We start from the raw sequence: 18,844 nt of genomic DNA, 5'->3' as shown, positions 1-18,844 counted from the left end.
ATTTTCCTTATTTCCAGGCTGTAGACAAAACTGGAGATGGATCCACACAAGCTGGATCTCTGGGAAGGAGGAAGTGTCACTTGTGCTGCCAAAGTACCTGCTGAATCTGGTTACTGAATTCTCTATAGAATTCATATAGACTGTATGTGTGCACACAATCTGATTGGTCTCATAGGCCAGCCCTTTACCTTCTGATCACAGGTCAGCCCTTTAACCACGAGGTTATCCCTTCATCCTTTATGGAACCAAAATGTTTTTAATTTTTCATAAAATTGAGTTAGCTTTTTATCAGTGGTTGCTTATGACATGCAGGTGTTAGGAAAGAAATGAGTAGTGGAGAGAGAATTGACTGATGAGTAAGTACATAGAGATTTACTGCCTACACATTTTGGTTCCTATTTTTCTGTGAGTGATGCATCGTTAGTATAAATAGTGACTGTGTTCTTATTGCTGCAAGTTTCATTAGAATTACCCAAACTTTTACCTCTCAATAGAGAGATCTCTTAAATTCAGCTGCTCAGCTGATGTTTCTTAAACAAAATCACAAAATACATCTTGTTTTTCACAGAGACGCGTGGGACAGTAATACATGTGCTTCTGAGCATTAATATTCTGGATCTGATCTGCATTTAAAGCATTATGTCTGGTGAAAGAACAGAGGAAATTCTTTGCTCTGCTTCCAAGTGCATTAATTTGACATTGGTAAATAGTTGGAATTGCCTGGGAGATGGCTTTCTTCCACTTGCCTTATCTTGGAAAGACAGTGATGGACAAGGCAGTGAAAGCACCAGAGGCAGTGCAAAGGCAGATGTTTATTTAAAAGTGATTGATCCATTCAGAGAGCTTGAAATTGCATTTGAAATCCTGCTCTCCTTTGACTGCTTGTGCTTTAAGGAGAACATACTGGAGAGTGGAAAAAGAGGATTTGTGCTTTCCCACAAACCCAGCTGAGCATTTAGATTAATATACTTTTTTTCAGTGTCAGCCCCAGCCTTCCTCCTGACTCCAGCTGCTGGTTTCTATGCGTGCACCTTCACCCTCCCCTGCCAGAGCAGCAGCTGGAGTGGTTGGATTGAGTACCCTTGGCGAGGGAGCTGATTTGGCTGGAAATAGCCACTATCTTTCAGCAGGTTATTTTTCATCTGGGCCAGTTTCCCAATGCAGTTCTTCGTGTTGGCAGTGCAGGAGGGGCTGTGCCAGAGAGGGACTCCCCGTGGTGGCAGACACTGCTGAACCTGGGCTGCTGCCAGATGCCTCTCTGAGACCTGCAGCCGTGCTAAGCACACCTCTGAGGATGTGGCTGCCACAGTCCACACAGCCCCAGGGAAGCGTTAGGCTGGCCAGGGGAGGGGGGAGGAGGCTGCAGCTCAGAAATATGGAACTCTATTGAAGCTGACAGGGCTGTGCTGATTTACATTACCTGAGGACCTGGTGCATGCTTTCTGTATGTCTCTTGGCATGTTTACACTTCCATCACATGCCTCACAACTATTGATTTTTATAAATATTCTTCTGCCTCTCTGCTGTGGCCCCTCTTGCCACTGGGCATTGCACCCCCTGCCATGTAGCAAGGTCAGTGGCTGTGGTGCTGGGGAAATGAGCACTGCAGACTCCAGTGAGGGCATGAGGTCCTTCCTGCTTTCAGTGAGGAAACTGTTGGTTTCTTTTGCTGCCGAGGCAAGTATTGCACCTAATGGCGGCCAAGCTGGGTGGGAATCAGACTCTGGAGCAGCTGAGGTCAGCTCACCTCAGTGCTGTGACTGCACTGACTCCAGGAGGCCCAGGCAGGATGGAGTCTGTGCTGTGCAGCCTCAGGGAAGGCGTCATTTCAGAGGGGACTGAAACTTTCCGAGTGAACAGTTCTTTCCGTGATTGCTTCATAGTGTAAGAAAAGAAGCAAGGCAGGTGATCTGAGGCAGCCTGTGGTGTGTGGTGCCTGGCACAGAGACCAGTGGGAGCCCCGGAGCTCCGCAGTGTCCTGCTGCACCCCTCAGCAGTGGGTGCCCGGCATTTCCCTCACCGGCGCTCACAGCCCTGATGCGGTCTGGGGGAGCTCCATGTGTTTGTGTGATACTGTGGTATTCTAGTGTTCAGGACTCCCTGGGGGTTACCAGTGAGAACCCAAAGCAGTGTTTTCCTCCTTTCTGTGGCATTTGACTTCTGGATTTATGTGAGGATATTGACTGTCCTTGGTGCGCTGGAGGCTGGACACAAGCAGAGGGACAGGATGCAGGTGAGGAAAAGCAACAGTGGTTTACTGGCTTTGATCTCTTAGATTTCTGCTTCAGTTGTCCTGTCTCAAGGATTAAACTGATTTCCAGATCACTGTGGGAGTGAATTTTCCCCCTCAGGCTGTTTGTGAGAGATTTCCTTTGCCTTCCTCTGTTATCCATATGAGAGGTCATCTTGGAGGCCCTTTTGCAGGCCCTCTGGCCCCAGCCTCTGCACTCTCTGGCCTTTGCTAAGGCACAAGTTGCAGCTTTCAGTCAGTGGTGACAGATCCCTCATTTGCTCTGGAGTGTTCCAGCATTCAGTGAACCGTGGTAGCATGTGGGGACAATGTGCCAGGACCTTTTTGAAATGGTCAAAGTGTTGTGACCTTTATGGCCCCTTCAGACTACCAGCCCAAAGTCCTTATTAGTGCTCTTTTGGGTACATGAAATTATTAATGGTGAGAAAAAACTGGGGGATGGACTTTCCTAGAGGCTCTGCACCAGCACTCTTAACAGGATCAGGAAGACTCAGTGAATGTGTCCACAGGAGCACAGCAAAAATCAGGATAATCACAATGCTCTAAAAACTCAGTTTAAACTAGTAGTACAGGCAGTCTAAAGTTAAGCTAAAAATGGTTTGCTTGAGAAGGTCCCAGTTTGGGGTTTCACGTATGTATTTTCCTGTTTTTTTGAATGTTTCAATTTGTTGTCTGAAAGAGAGAGGAAACCGTCTGTGTGATCGTAAAACTGGAGAAGCCGCACAACTGATTAAACATGAGATGCTGTCAAAAGTAGCAAGTGAATACAGTAGGGAAAAAATACTTCTTCTTGCTCAGTAGTGTTAGTAAGTTAAAATGAGTAAATATAGACAAAGAAAAGCAGTTTTTCTGCAACACTGTGATAACATCAGAATAAACTAGGGTTATTTTTAAATGCCTGAGAGCTTAGCATAAAAATGAGATACCCAAAGACTCCCCTGCAGTTGTTTTGTACCTTTAGTTCTATGTATGACTTTGAAAAGACTTTCTAGTAAAGCTAATTCTGGGGCTCTTTCTCAAATTTTCATTCAAGGCTTTGACCCTGCTTCCCCTTTTCAGGTCACGAAAGATGCCATCGTTTGTTCATCTGATCTCTCATAGTGACAGCACCGTGGGTTTTGTCTTGCCTTGTTTTTTAGTTCTTCAGGGGTCACATGAAATGTATCGTTTCAAGCTGGGTTTTTATGCTACCTACCTTCCAGCATGTCAGACTGTGATTCCTTTGGGCAGCTTTGTTATGAGATAAACTGAAATATAAAATATGTAGGTAAAAATAGTTGGCTTGTAATGAAGTTGTGATTTACAGTACTTGCCAGGATTAAGTTTAACAGGATTTGAAATTATTAATAAAAATGTATCCCAGTGCCATAAAATCTGTATTCCTGAGTGGTGGTTGTTTTTACAGCTGTTGCTTATCTGCCCAGCCTTTTTATAACCAGATCTTGTTTTGCTTTCTTTCCTAATAGCACATCAGCATTCAATCCATTGAACCTTTGTGGATTTCTACATTAGGCAAAAGTGAAATAACAGTCAAAGGAGAAAACTTTACACGTGCGTCAGGCATAAAACTGATATTGACTGGAATTACTGGCTGTAAACCAGATGTGTGAGTTAAACCAAAAAGTAACACTATTTACTTTGCATGGTGAAAATTGTGTCCATTTAGCTCTAGCAATATGGTTGTGCGAACAGTTGTCATGTACCTCTCCTCAGCAGCGCAGGGGATGCTCTGCACTTCTTTAGTTGTACTTCCACTTTAAATTACCAAAGGATGGAAATGAATTTGGTGTTTGAGTACAACACAAGGGATGGATGAGTTGTCAGTTCTCTCAGTAGCAGTGGGACAGTTTTGTATCTGTGGCTCTCTATGCCTTCGAGCAGGCACCAAAAAGTTAGGTCACAGGAAAGCCTCAGCTTTTGTTTGAATCTCCTCTGCTTCAAAATACTCCTCATATATTCTAGGATTCTGCGTGTAAAGAACAGACACCATGTCAGGGAAGGAAATCTCTGGTACAACAGCTCCTATTTTTCTCTGTTGATGATCACACAGTGTAAGCCCCTAGATAATTAGGCTGTCTTATTCTGAATCAATTATTTTCAGGTACACCTGCAATGGCTGCCTGTGATTAGGAAGCCCATTTTACACTTAAAAAGGTAGTGTTCAATATTTGCTTCAACCATGAATTTTCAGGGGACCAGAAAAAAAAGGAGAGAAGGAGGGTAAGACAGGAAGTAAAGAGAAAGGAGAAGGAGTGAAAAAGTGGGAGGAAATAGAGAAAGGAAAAGAAGAAAGAAAAGGAAAATTAAGATTCTCATTCTTCTCTAGCTCATGGACCATGCTGGTAGTACAGAGAAGTACACAGCAACCAGCAAAATCACACATTGCATTACATAGCCTCATCCCAGGGCTGATTATACTGTTTTCTGTGATTATTGTGTCACATAGCAGTTTCATTCAAAAGATGCCCTACTTTGTCTCTTCAACTCCCTGCTCTCTCTTTCCACCTCCATCTGGCAGCTCAGAGATTCAGTTCTCTTTTCTCCTTGTCACTTGCTGTAGGCTATAGGCTTCATGTAGTAACACCAATGAATGGCATCTGTGTTTCAGTGTTTGTTTTCTTTCTTCTCCAGCATTAAAGTTAGAAATGTGCTAAATGATACACAAATGACATTTGCTCTCCCACCAACACGTAAAGAGGCCAAAAGTATATGTATCCAGGCTAATGGGAAAAAATGTTCACCACCAATGACCCTGCATTATGTTTCCCTGCCATCATGTTCTAGAATTACGCCAAATACCTCCTGGATTAGGTAAGTTTGTGTTTCTGTAGTTTTATGTTTATATTCAAATGTAGTGGTACTGAGCCAATATGAGCCTTCTTCCTTGGCCAGTGTGCAGCTGAAGCAAGCTTGGAAGACTGCTATAACCTGTTGTGTTGGATGAATTCAAGCCTGTGAAGTGATTTAACAGATAGGGTCATAGTAGTTACAGGGTGGATTCTGTAGACTTCTTCTGCCCACCTCAGGTTTCCTTTATAGAAGTCAAAAGTAGTCTATTCCTACTAAACCTAAACCCAAAATATGGATAGCATGCATAAATTCTAACTCGAATTAACTTTGATTTTTTGATGCTAATATAGCCTTCATCTGTGAAACAGTATAAAGTAGCAGTGGATTGGAAGTGAAGTGAAAATAATCGTCATTGCACTGATGGACACAGACTTGCTTTACAGTGTGATTCCCTAAAGCCAAAAGAGCCCTTTTCAAGCCTTTGCTGTGTTCTGTGGGAGCCTCACAGATCTGGTGAAAGACTTACAGAGTGGTTTTAAAGATAGTTTCTGGCAGAGCTTTCCACCTGTCCCTCTGCTTTCAGAGTTTTTACCTGTTCTCATGTTCTGAATCTGGTATCTTGTCCAGTGAGGATTTGAGGTAATGGGTTGGGCTGGCAGCTGCAGCAGCTGAGCAGCCAGGATGCATGCCCTTATCTCCAGGTGAGAGGCAGCTCAGGCAGCTGGAAATTAATAATACCTTAAGCTGCTCCAAGTCTGTGCAGCAGAGATTGTGAGGCAGAGCCCCCAGACACAAGGACCAATGTGTGCTGAGACAGAGGGTCTGAGCACCGCTGAGAGTGTTTCCTGTGAGGTGCCTGGCACGATGGGTTTGTCCCGAAGAAGGCAAGAACTAAGCACAGGCAGGGCTGTGCTGGGGCAGTGAAACACCATGATGCTCTTTCTTCAAGACAGAATTTTAAATCATGGTCTAGTTCTTTGGCTACATAACAGAAAAAAAGGTGGAGAGTCCCTGAAAAGGAGCATATGTGTGTATGCAATCAAGTTGTGGTTTTGGGGTGGCAAAAGTATTTACCATTACATTATGCTGAAAGAGTGGAAGTACAGTGTATAGCTCAAATTATCTTGTTCTGCAGTTTGACTTCATTATGTTGTCTGCTGCCAAAGGAAAACGCGTTTGAGTAGTTTATTCACAACTGAAATCTTAGTGCAGGACATGTCTGCTGGGAAACAGATAATATTAACCTCCCTTTCTACCCATGTTTGTTTTTGTTTTGTTTTGCTTTGCATTTTGCAGTGGTGGTCGCAAAATTACTACAACTGGTAGAAATTTTAATGTGGTGGACAGTGTGATTATTTCAGATGACCAGAGATCAAACCTCACAGTAAGTCTGAATCTCCTTTATAATAGCAAATAGAGATCTCTTGATGCATTAGGTTTTGTTCCTAAGGTTTGAGGAGACCTCAGTAATTTCTGACCACTTGCAGGCACATGTCAGTCACCCTGCTGAAATAAATATGACCACTTACAGGATTACAGTTATACACAGCCTTAGTACAGAATCACAAATACACATAAGCTGCTCTCCTGCATCATTCCCTGAGCTTTTTTTTATGGTCTAGGGCCTTACTCCAAATCTGTCCTTTTTGAGTCTCCCTCCTCTCCACATATGGGTGTGTTGGAGGACAGGGTGCTAAACTTCCCTCTGGCTCTGTGCTGAAAGCCCAAATGGTGCCACTGCCTCAGTGAGGGGCAGCAGGCTGGAGCTGATATTGGGATGAAACCTTTTCTTCAGAGTTGTGAGGAGCCAAGCACTTTGTTGACCCTTGCAGCACAGAGACCAGAACACAGCAGCATCACCCAGCAGAGTAAACAATGACCCAATGTGCAATGACTGTAACAACCCCCTGTCTCAGGAGTTAAGTTAGAAAGAGCAAATGCCTAGGAGTGCTGGCGAGCTTGTCTTACTCTTCTCTTGTCACCTGCACTGAGGGGAAAGCAGGAATATTCATTGTCACAATTCCTGTCTTATTGCAGGAAAAAGTTACCTTAGCAGTGAGCAGTCAGCCTTAAAGCAACGTGCAGACTGTGACAAATGCACTTAAAGGTAGACAGGGACTCAACACAGAAATTTTTCCAGGTGCTCTGCATGTAGCCCTAATCTCAGAGTAGAGGTTTAGCAGGTATCTGTGTGAAGTCAGGAAGACATTAAAATGAGTTTGAGTGTCTCTGTTTGCAGTTGTACCCACTGTATTTAATGACTATTAGAGGTTTGCTATTGCATTTCTAGGTCTCTAGGTGTCCTGGAAATGCATCTGAGTATCGCTATTTAACACCAAGCCTGAGCCATGCTACAGAGGGTAAAGTTGTTGATATGATGTTAAAAGTGGATACTACCTTTATACCATGTGTGAAATTACACTATCACCCAGACCCAGTGTTCATTAACTACCAGCTGCACACTGAACTGGATCCTGATCTGGAATTAAAAATATATGTAAGTTTCAAAATAATAAACTTCAGTACCTGATTTAAAATAGTGCTTGGAGATAATTTTTTTTCTTACTGTATTTAGCAACTGATCATTGTCTTAAATTTTTTCCCTCTAGAAAGAAAATGATAACTTGAATATTTCTAAAACGGAGGTAGAGGTTTATCTGTCATATATGATGGGTGCACAGACCAAAAAGATATGGTTCAGTGTCCAAAATATTACCAAAAAGCCAGACCGTAGCACCATTCTGTGCAAATTCAAAAGGGAAGGAACCGACAAAATTGACTTTTCCACAGTGAAGGTTTTTGTAAGTAGAAATCCCTTTTTTAAAAATTCAGCAGAGTTTGAATGTTTCTACAAGTGTAGTAAAATGTATCATTAATGCTCTCATGGTACATGTAGCACAGTTTTCTTCCTCACAGCTAAGCATGCCTGCCTAGCTTAGGTACCACTGACAGAGCTGAGTTCATTTTCTGTCTGGCTACTGGGTGGTGTCAGAGGTGAGCTTTGCAGTCCGAGCTGAACTTGCTGCTGAACTCCAGGAGACCAGTAGCTTGCCACACCTCTTATCTGCAGAACAGACATCATTGGAACAGCATCACTGTCTCCAGGAGAGCCCCTCATCTTAGATCTGTAAGCAATCTCATTCTCCAGTGTGGCCATGAGGAAAAGGATTGTGTTCTCCCAGTCACTTTTTTTTACTAAAGTAGGGAAGGATCTGTCTCAGGGATCACCACTGAGACAGAAGGCATTTCTGGATGAAAAAGGCGGTGAAATTCAATGTGCACTGGGAAAGCTAAAATGCTTTGAGCATGTGGCACAAAGCCAGGCCCAAATATAAGGACATTAGCATGGATGTCAAAGCTGAATTGCAGCTTAAGATATTTGCTCCATAAATAAGATGAAGATACAAATTTTTTTAAATGCTATGGTTACAATTTATGAAGGAGAAAAGTCATGCCAGACTTACTGCAGTGTATGGTGGTATAAAACTGAAATAACTCGATTGACTTCAAGGCATATGGCTCATAGTAAAGATTAAAAAAGCTATTCTTGATTTTTTATCACTTTTAACTGATCCACCCATCTGTGGATCCTGCCGTCTGAGCCAGTTATGGCATGGAAAAGCCTTTCTGAGTTCCATGTTGCATTTAAAAATCAGTGTTGCCCTGCTCTATCACATGCTTATCCTGCAAACTTCATAGAAGTGACTGTCATAGAAAGGTCACCACTTTACTACAGCAAATCAAATGCAATAGTTGTCATGCAACATTGCACTTCTAGCACCTTAACATTTTTTTCCAACATAAGAAAAATATAGAAGTAGCAAATCTCACATTTTTTAAAACGTTATGAATAGATCATCAAAGAAGAAGTAGGGCCTGTAAAAAGGATAAGATGGGTACAAAAGATAAGTTTGGCTCAAGAAAAAAAAATGTATCTCTAGCCTTAGTTTTCCAGAAGAAAGAAGATACTGAGTGTGGGTTCAAAGACAGAATGATCAGTCTGCATGAAGGTGTCAGAGTAGAAAGTGCCATTCTTGTGACAGGAACAAGATTCAGATAGATCAAAAGGCCCAAGACAGCAGGAACAGAATCATTCCCATTGTAGCACTGAGGGAGAACTGACACATGACACTGTAGGCTTAGTAGGAAAGATTTTAAACAAAGCTGCAGTCAGGAGATGTACTGTATGACTGGAGAGCAGCAAATAAAACCCCAGTATTTTAAATTGGAAAAAACCCCAAACCCTAGGTAAATGGAGGCTTGCTGATTTAATCCTAGCTCTAGCTAAAACTTTATAATGTATTCTGAATTACTCATGAAAGACCTGGAGGTGAGTGGAAAATGGGATAATTGAAATTCTTTTTAATGAAAGCAGATCATGGTAGATATCTTTATTTCCTAAGATGAGTGATTTTCTCAACAACAAAAAAGCGATAGAGTACATGTACCTGGAAGTCATTCAGTAAACTATTTAACGTGGTGATTAGGAGAGTGCCAGGGGTTAGAAAAACCGGATGCTCTGTGTGGGGAGCTGACTCTGGGCCATGCTGATGTTCTTACAGATATTCTTTTATATCACCACTGACTTGAACACAAAAATAAGGCATGCACTAATAACACTTGCTGATGACATAAAGCTCAGAGGCATTTTCAGTCCAGAGGAGGTTTTATAATGTCATGCAGAAAAATGAAATTAATTTAGGAATAGGAATTGGATTAATTCAGGTGTACCTTATATAGTCCATGTTTTATAGCAAGCGAGATAAAAGATAAGGAAGGAAATGGGGCCTCTAGATAGGAAGGTTGTAGTGAAGAATAAAGATATAATTGAAATATGAGCAGAAAATTAAGTGAGTGCTTTGTCTCAGTTTTCAATAAACAAGGATGAGTAACAGAAATTTCTGCTTTAGGAAGTCTTCAGTTGGACCTAAGTCTAGAAAAGTAGATGTGTTAGGCACAGGATGGGTAATGTACTTAGCCACTAATGCGTTTGAGCCCTGGAAAAGGCTAATGGGATCCTAGGAAGGTGCAGACCAAAAGAACTTTGCATAGGAGCTGTGAAAACATAGAAACATCAGAGGAAAAAGTAGCATTTGGTGAAGGAAATAGATCTGCTTTGTCTTCTGTTCTTTGCAGCCCTAGGAATACAAAGGCTGTGTCCTTCCAGCCCTGTGGGGTTTTCTTTGCTTGCTTGTGTCTGTATAGCCGTGATGTGAGTATCCAGTTGGCAGTCTGCAGCTGCCCTGGCTGCTCACCTCCTGTGACAAGCCACTGATTGCAATCACCAGATCTCTGCCTTCCCTGCTGTAACCCAAAATTATTTCAACTCAGCCCTCCTTTTCAATTATCTCAAGCTCATTTCTATCCCTGGCACTTGGTGGTATTCCTTTTATGTGTCAAAACATATTTTTATGTCTAGCCTGTTTATAGTTTTAGCTACCCTTTATTTATGTGCTTTTGCAGTCCTCTTTCAGCTCCTCCTTTGTGAAATTCCTTCTGCCATAATTATCAGTGGTAAATGCCTCAGTTTGGCATTTGGCAGGCTTCAGCACTGCCCTGTATCCCTAAGAATTAATGCCTGTCCTGCCTTTGACAAGCCCGCTGTTGGGGGATAGTGTACCTGTATTGTAACACGTTCATGTACATGCTGTACATGTATCGTGTGTTACATTTTTTTCTTAACAACCTTCAGGAAAAACATCCTACATAAAGAGGTTGAAACGTTCTAAATAGGAAGGTGTAGGCCAGGTGTCTATGAAAAATCTACTTCCTTCATTCTCATTGTGAGTCTTATCTTACTTTTCTGCTCAGCAGAGTAACACTGTGAGTGCAAACATGTGCCTTTCTTGTTTCAAAATGCCAAAATGTTTAGCAGCAACTCTGAGTGCATGAGCCACTTGGCCAGCTGGAAGCTAGGTCTTGCCTTTCATTTGAGGGCTCTAGTTTGCAGCAAGAGCATGACAAAATTTGGTGGTACATAAGGACCTCCAAATTTTTTCATCATTGCTCTGTTACCCTGCTTGAACTTCAAATACAGCAAAAGTTAAGTTAATGTTTGTTCATATGCATTTGCTCTACCTCTACTATCTTCCCAATAATCTACCATTGTCCTTATCTGTCTTAAATACTTTTTTTTTAGTACATTAAATGCCATTTCAAGTACTGATGTAATGCCTGTCCTCTATTAACACAGCCATTGCTCTTCTTCAGGTCAGATTGGGAAATTTTGAACATGAAGTCAAACCAACATCATCACACATATATTTGTATGTTCTTATTTTGCTACCCATTGTGGTGGGTGTCGTTATAGGTAAGTACAATAATGTATTATCAGCTTTTGATTTGCTGAAAGGTATGATGATGACACAAACACTATACATACTCACATGTCTGGAACTGTCACAAACAGTCTGGTGATTTTACCCTGTTCCCAATAAGAGTGGACAAAGTTAACTCTGTTCTGGTGGTGAAGTCTGAACTGTCAGACTGCAGCACGTCACAAGCACGTTACAAGACAGTATTTCTGTCTGTTCTGCTGGCATTACTCACAAGCCACAGAACTGACATCCTTGTGTCACAGCTTCCAGCTGTCAGAGCTCAGCTACCCTCCTGTCCCTGGGGCAGATGTTCCCTAACAAACTGCTTATCCTGAGGCAGTGTTTGTGGTGTTTCTGCTCAGTCTCATTTGAATAATTCATGAATTTGTGAGTCATTACTAAAATGAAGGAGGTAAGGGGTTATCCCCATGTCTTCTTAGTGCTTCTTTTTTATCTGAGTGTTTTTACCTGGTTATATATTTGATAAATTTCTATTTATTTTAATAAATATAGGGGTTTGTTCATTTGGTTGGTTCCTCTTTTTTTAAAATTAATTTTTAAAAGGAGCCATATGTCATACTTTAATTCCCTTTAAATAAGCTTTAGAAAAGTTAACAATCTCTAAGTGGCTTTTCTATTCAAAACAACTGGTTTTAATCAGTGCTACCTTAAGTAGATTGCTTTTATTGAAGTGCTTGTTAGAGTCTTGTGTCTCTCTGTGCAGGCTGTATATAGCAGGGGGTGCTGCACTTTCAAATAAAGTTGGATTGACAATTCAAGACCTTGTTAAAAGGAATGATTTTTACTAAACATTGGGGTATGGATCCAGATAACTAGGGCTCATGGGTACTAGCACAGGGACAACAGTAAAACACTAATTGTGCAAATGGACATTAATCTTTGTTTCTTGATAATAAGGTATGTTTTGTGTAGGAGTTTTCTGTTCTGTGATTTCTATACTCAGAGTCTCTTTTTCTTCCTTTTTAGCGGCATTCATAGTTACCAGATACAAATCCAAAGAGTTAAGTCGTAAACAGAGTCAGCAACTTGAACTGCTGGAATATGAGATTCGTAGGGAAATACGCGAGGGTAGGTCTACAGCATATTTTCTGAACTCAAATTGTCAAGAAGCTGACATTATATAAACATTTTCATTTTGTAGCTCTCAGAATATTTTTGTGTTGTATCAGAGTTCCTGTTTAATATTGTATGCACTGCAGTAGCAGACAGCACTGAGCTAATAGGATTGCATGTAGTATTTCCTTCAACAAAAAAGTAGATTGCTGCTTTTCAGCTCATAAGAGCTACAGCTTACAAACAACCCCTCTTCCCTGAAAACTGTTTTTTAAGAAGTATCTACTGGGACCAAGTTATAAGCTGATTTTGTGTCAACTAAACTAACTCTCTGGGTGGGGATGGGGGGTGCTTTTTCAGGATTTGCTGAACTGCAGATGGATGAACTAGATGTGGTGGATAGTTTTGGAACGGTTCCCTTCCTTGACTACAAACACTTTGCTCTTAGAACTTTCTTTCCAGAGGTAAATATTTATGAGACTTTCATTTGTTAGCCCTGACTAATGAAAAAAAAATTGAGGAACATCAGGATCAAAGAACTAAAGAAAGTACTACACAGCAATTGCACTTTGTTCTCAAAAGAAACTTTTCTTAAATCAAGAATTACCAAAGAACACTTAAAGCTGTATATCTCTGTATTTAGCCAAGCCTTTATGCTGTAGATAAAGCAACTTTCCTGAAATTTCAAGGGTTGTGTGCGTATCCATTTCTTTTTGTTCAGCCTCACTGAGCTGCTTGCCTTTCAGGCCATCTTAACTAAGCTATAATTTATCCATTGCTTTTTTTTTTTTTTTTTTTTTTTGTTCCCATGCTTTCACTTCCAAAGCTATAGCTAATTAAAGTAACAGTCAGGCTAGCTAACATGCCAGCTAACATCATGACACTTCCTAATTAGACTTCTGGGATGAAGAAATGGCTCTAAGATGGTGCTGACTTTCTACACCAAGGTGCTGACAGAAATGGTAAGATGTTGATTCAAAGGGGTGCAGCTCAAAAGCTTAGAAATTACATAGGTACTTAAGTGTACATAGGTACTTAGGTATTCCCAGTTTAGAAGCAGAGATTTTCAGTGTTCTTTGAAGCAGTTTGTGCCACTGCATCAGATGACCAAGGAGGTGTTCTCTTGAATGTTTTACTTCTCTTACTAATTTTTTTTGCACGTGTGGCACACTATGATGCTGATAAGTGCCTTTGCCACAGCTTTCAATATAATGTCATGATGTTAACCAGTGCTCATGAGCATTTATCCAGTTGGCAGAAGCTGTGATCTCAGCTGGCCATATTTTCCTGTATGACAGACACCAGCAAGTAGAAACTTGGTTAGTTTGGGGCATAACTGGTATGGATGTGAGTTACCTACCAGGCTTCATGTATTGCTCATTACTGCTGCAGGAGAAACTTGCAGTCTTGTCTGCACACTGCTTCACTTTATCACTGTTTGTGATGCTAGTGAAAGCTCATTGTGATAAAGTTAAAGGCATGTAATAGTGCAGAACCAGGGTCTTTGGTTTTTGTACAACACCAAATACCAGACACTGAGGCAGAATAATATTTAGTAATTACATATGCAAAATCCTTGTATAATTTGTATAACACCAAAGGACAATGGGAATATCTCTGCTGGTACTACTGTTATGCCCCCAGCCTAATACTTAGAGGGTCACCAGGTGGTTTGAAGAAAGTGGAAAGGAAACTTTATTCCCTTCATCTCTTTCCTTTCTGTTTGTTTGGTTGCCAGGCATATTAGCATTAAAATTGCAGTTTTATTCTTAAAAATATACCTTTTCCTATACTTTCCCTTGTCAAAACAATAATAGTCTGTAGAAGCTGACTGAGTGGAAGTGCTGTGCTCTATGCAAATAAAAAGTTAAAATAGAAAGGCATAAAGTTTGCCACTCTGCTGCATTCTGTAAAGTAAAAATGGAAAGGGCTCCTGTTTTGCCTTAGTGAGTCTCATGCCACTGCACATCCTGGAAGTTATTTCAGTTGGATTTTGTCTCCGTTTGAAATACTTATCCCACAAAAGTACACTTGCAACTGTTAGCTCTCTACAAACATACGGTGTCAGACAAGTTACTTAACATGGTTGTATACCAATTTTTTCTGCTAAGTACTTACTGTTTACATTGCAAGAGTATCCAAACATGCCTTGTGCTGTGTGAATGTGGCAGAAAAGCAGTGCTCCACTGAACAAATATTAGAGATGAACAGAAAAACTAGTAGGGGATATATTGCAACTGAGTGTGTCAGAAGGTTGACAGAAGGGTCAAAGTGACCCAAACCACCACTTCCTTCACTAACCACAGGTGTCTGAGTGATGTCCACATTGCGCCCTTTGTGCTCTCCAGTGTGATTGATGGGCTTTGTCTCAGCTAATCTAGGCTGTTTAAGTATGGAAATTTAAGCTGTTCACTGAGCATCTTCTGTAATCAGTGCAGAGATGGACAGCTCAGGAAAGTGATTCATCCCATTTGTCTGAGGCATCTCCCTTAGGATGGGACAAGCTGCTTAAAGAGGGACTCCAATACCTAAAATTAAGAGTGATAGACCCCCTCATTGTTTTGAGAGCCTTGCTTCCCAGTGTTTCAGTTTTTTATATTTAATCTGGCATAACAGCTTTTAATGCATGTAGATGTTAAATGGATATCATGTCTCTTCTTAAAATGTTCTGATGCTAAGCCTGATTTTTGCTCTGGTTGTTAAATTTGTCCTGTTATTTCTGTTTTCCTTCAATTTCACACATTGTTCGGTTTAATGCTACAGTGCTTGTTCGCAGACATTGTAACCTTTAACACAGTTCTGGTTCTTTCACTCTGCACACGTGTGTGTGTGTGTGTGTGTATCTTTCATTGGTATCTAGTATTAGGGTTGCTGAAGAAGTTCTGGAGAAATGGGAATAGCCAGTAGAGGAAGAGGAAGAGGAGTTTGGTAGGGTAGAATACAACAGGAGGAATGAGGAAAGGGAGGGATGAACAATCAGTTCTGCAGATGAAAAATTAAATGTGAGATGCCAGTGTGTCCTCACAGCCCAAAGTCAGTTGTATCTTGGGCTGCATCAAAAAGAAGCATGGCCAGCAGGCTGAGGGGGATGATTCTTCCTCTCTGCCCCTGTGAGACTCACCTGGAGCACTGCCTCCAGCTCTGAGGTTCCCCAGCACAAAAAGGACATGGACTTGTTAGAGCAGGTCCAGAGGAGGGTGATGAAAATGCTCAGAAGGTTGGAACACCTCTTCTATGAAGAGTGTCTGAGCCAGCCGTGATTGCTCAGCCTTCAGAAAGGAAGGCAGCCTTTCAGTTAAAGTGGGGCTTATAAGAAAGATGGAGACAGACTTTTTACCAGGGCCTGTAGTGACAGGACAAGGGTTAATGGTTTTAAACTGAAAGGGATAAATTTAAATTGGACATAAGGAGGAAATTTCCTCTAATGAGGGTGACAAGACCCCGAAACAGGTTGTCCAGAGTAGTTGTAGGTGCCCTGTCCCTGGAAATGTTCAGTGCTAGATTGGTTGGGGATTTAAGCAGCCTGGTCCAGTACAAGATAACCCTACCCATGGGTTTGGAACTAGATGATCGTTAAGGTCCCTTATAACCCAAACCATTCTGTGATTGTGTAAGGAAACTAGGAGCTGCCAGCATGACAGATAAAGCAGATGGCAGTAAATAGTGTAGATCTGTTGCTCAAGGGGCATTGACAAGGTGTTTGAGAACTGGGGGCTTCCTTTGTGTGAGAGCTTTTGCTAGGACTGGCTGTGTGGTGGCACGTGTGCCTCAGTGGAGACTGCCATCACGGACCTCCTGGAGAGTTCATCAGTGAATATTCACAGAATGCCTCGAGATGAATCAAGGCAGATGAGCTCAAGTGTCACTTGGTTAACAGCAGCCCTGCATACCAAAGGCTGTGGCTGCCGCCCAGGAAGGATGAGCCTGCAGCACCCCTTGCACAGCAGCACATTTGCAGATGGCAGTGACACACAGCTCTTCCTGGAGAGCATTGGTTAACAGCCATGCTAGTGCAGCTCAGCAGCATCGAGTAACACAGCACATTGGAGATGATACCAGGTCATTTTTTGAGAGTTCACTTTCCAGAGAGCTTTGGTAGCACGTTTGCAGAAGTTACTGTGTAGAGATTTTATTTGGTATCTGCTCTAGAAGTCGGCATTTCCATTGTCTTATTTCAAGTAGTATCAGGAACATGCTTGGCACGTTAAACGTACATGTGTTAGAAACTTTTGGCATACTTATGAATGATAAATATCCCCTTATATTTTAGTCAGGAGGCTTTGCGTCCATCTTCAGTGAAGAAATGCCACAGGTAAGCTGATGTAGTGTGATATGCCTTAATTCATTTTTCTTTTCAAGAGTGATTGTATCCCTTCTCTCAGTGTTGTCCTAGAACAAATCAGCTTGCATTTTCAGTATGTTCTCCTTTCTCCATGAGGAAGGTTATGTGGATTTATGTGTAAAAGGAATTTGAAGTGTAAGATGCTGTTATCCAATGTGTATTTGACTTATTTACATAAAACAGAATCTCATCATGGGAAATAATGGGCAAATTTAACTATTGGCATTGCTTTGTATATAGGACAGAAAATGTATGCTCTGCTTGTGTATATTCTGTGTTGTACACAAACACAAATGCATTTTTTGTATAAATAAAAAAATGCCCTTAAATGCAGAATTCCCCCTGATTTGAATGAGGCCAGGATCTTATCCCATATGTTTCTTTCCATTTTTTCTGAGCATTAAGAATCCATCATACCCAAACTACAGTTTGCTGATTCTTGTTTAACTATTCCAGAGCAGAGACCAAACGAGCAAGGATGAAAGCTTCAACATGTTGCATGCTTTAATTTGTAACAAGAACTTTCTTGTTACTCTCATTCACACCCTTGAAAAGCAGAAAAATTTCTCTGTGAAAGACAGGTATAGTATGATTACGCTTATCATCTTCAAGAAAAAGAATTAGCAGGAAAAAACGTGGGTTGTAGCACACAAATGTATTCTCTACTTTTTGCAAAACAAGCTTGCAGTACTCTGGAGCGTTTTTCCTTCTCCATCTGTACACACTGAGGAAGAAAAACATTGCCATTAAAACAAGTAATTAAAGAGAAATTGGAATGTTTGTACATATAAACAAAGAGACAAAGGAGCAGAAAAGCTCAGTTCAAAACTGTAAACACTTCCTGCAGTTAGATCAACAGTTCTGCAGTTTAGAAAAGTTCTGTCACTGAAGCAGGTGTTGTTCTGCAAAATTAAATTTAGAGACACGCGTTCTGTGTTTAAAATATAATCACAAGAGCAGATGGACTTGCATTTTTTATATTTTTGTGGAGAACAGTGGACAGTTTATGTGCCAGAGGAGGGAGAACTTAGGCTATGAACTGCACTAAAGTGTGTTTCATTTATTAAAGATGACTGGGAAGAGAAATTCCAGAATTGTAGTATTCTTTTTTTCCCCCCCACAGGTGCTTGTTTGCATCCTTCTTGACTATTGCATTACAAACTAAGCTAGTTTATCTCACCCATATTTTGGAAGTATTGACAAGGGACTTGATGGAGCAATCGAGCAATGTACAGCCTAAGCTTCTGCTCAGACGAACTGAATCTGTGGTAGAAAAATTGCTAACAAACTGGATGTCTGTCTGCCTGTCTGGATTTCTCCGGGTACGTGTACACCTTTTCACTACATAAGATATGCAGAGAATTTCTTTAATTGATTTTTTCCATAGGACCTGTTAGAGGGATCAGTTTAAAGCATTCAATTTAACATTATGAGTGTGTGCTCTTTTAGTTTAGGTGACTTAGATGGCTATCATGAGGGGAATGCAGGAAAAGAGCACATCTCCAAGCAATGATCGTGTCATGTATTTGGCCAAGGTTTGGGTAATTTTATAATTCCAGTATGTCCTTTTCTTATAGCAGACGTTTCAGCCTATGAGATGTGTTGTGATCATATTAAAAGACTGACACGCTTGTTAAAATGCAGCTGTACCCATCTATGCAAGCTGTTGGAAAGCTACCAAGAAATGGAGATTTAAGGAATACCCTCCTTTGGAAAACTTAACTTCTTTCCAAACTTTTCAACCTCCAAGCAGTATTGCAGATTTCAAGACATAAATTACTTCAAATGAAAACAAAATAAGCATTTAGTTTCATTTTTTTGTTTGTTTATTTTAGTACCTTTATAGCACTTTGTTCTTGGTTTCAGTGCTTGGTTACTCTTCCTGTCCCTCTTATCAATGTGATGTTATCACACTGCTGCTATCACTCTCATCAGTGCTTGCATTAATTCAAGAGCAGAATTGTTTGAGGCTCAGCAGCTCATAGCGGTTTCCTGGAACCGAGGAGAGCCCCAAGGAGCTGTCAGAGATATTTTCTCAATACACCAGACATTTTTACAGAGCTGTGCTAG

The 18,844-nt window shown here is 41.0% G+C and overlaps 1 protein-coding gene across 1 annotated transcript in view; it reads left to right on the top strand.

Annotated features, from left to right (window-relative positions):
- Window positions 1-18,844, top strand: part of PLXNC1 (plexin C1) — a 69,984-nt gene that overhangs the window by 26,431 nt on the left and 24,709 nt on the right. Inside the window, exons 10-20 of the mRNA XM_063396321.1 lie at window positions 3,718-3,857; window positions 4,883-5,062; window positions 6,338-6,425; window positions 7,332-7,538; window positions 7,651-7,842; window positions 11,252-11,351; window positions 12,346-12,447; window positions 12,793-12,896; window positions 16,703-16,744; window positions 17,231-17,355; window positions 17,898-18,096. Of these exons, the coding sequence (XP_063252391.1) occupies window positions 3,718-3,857; window positions 4,883-5,062; window positions 6,338-6,425; window positions 7,332-7,538; window positions 7,651-7,842; window positions 11,252-11,351; window positions 12,346-12,447; window positions 12,793-12,896; window positions 16,703-16,744; window positions 17,231-17,355; window positions 17,898-18,096 (1,479 nt within the window). The remainder of the gene's footprint in view (window positions 1-3,717; window positions 3,858-4,882; window positions 5,063-6,337; window positions 6,426-7,331; window positions 7,539-7,650; window positions 7,843-11,251; window positions 11,352-12,345; window positions 12,448-12,792; window positions 12,897-16,702; window positions 16,745-17,230; window positions 17,356-17,897; window positions 18,097-18,844) is intronic.

The sequence above is a fragment of the Prinia subflava genome, chromosome 4, assembly GCF_021018805.1.
Source record: "Prinia subflava isolate CZ2003 ecotype Zambia chromosome 4, Cam_Psub_1.2, whole genome shotgun sequence".
In the NCBI taxonomy this organism is placed as follows: domain Eukaryota; kingdom Metazoa; phylum Chordata; class Aves; order Passeriformes; family Cisticolidae; genus Prinia; species Prinia subflava.
Note: the sequence above shows the minus strand (reverse complement) of the source record. Positions and strands in the feature narration are given on the sequence as shown.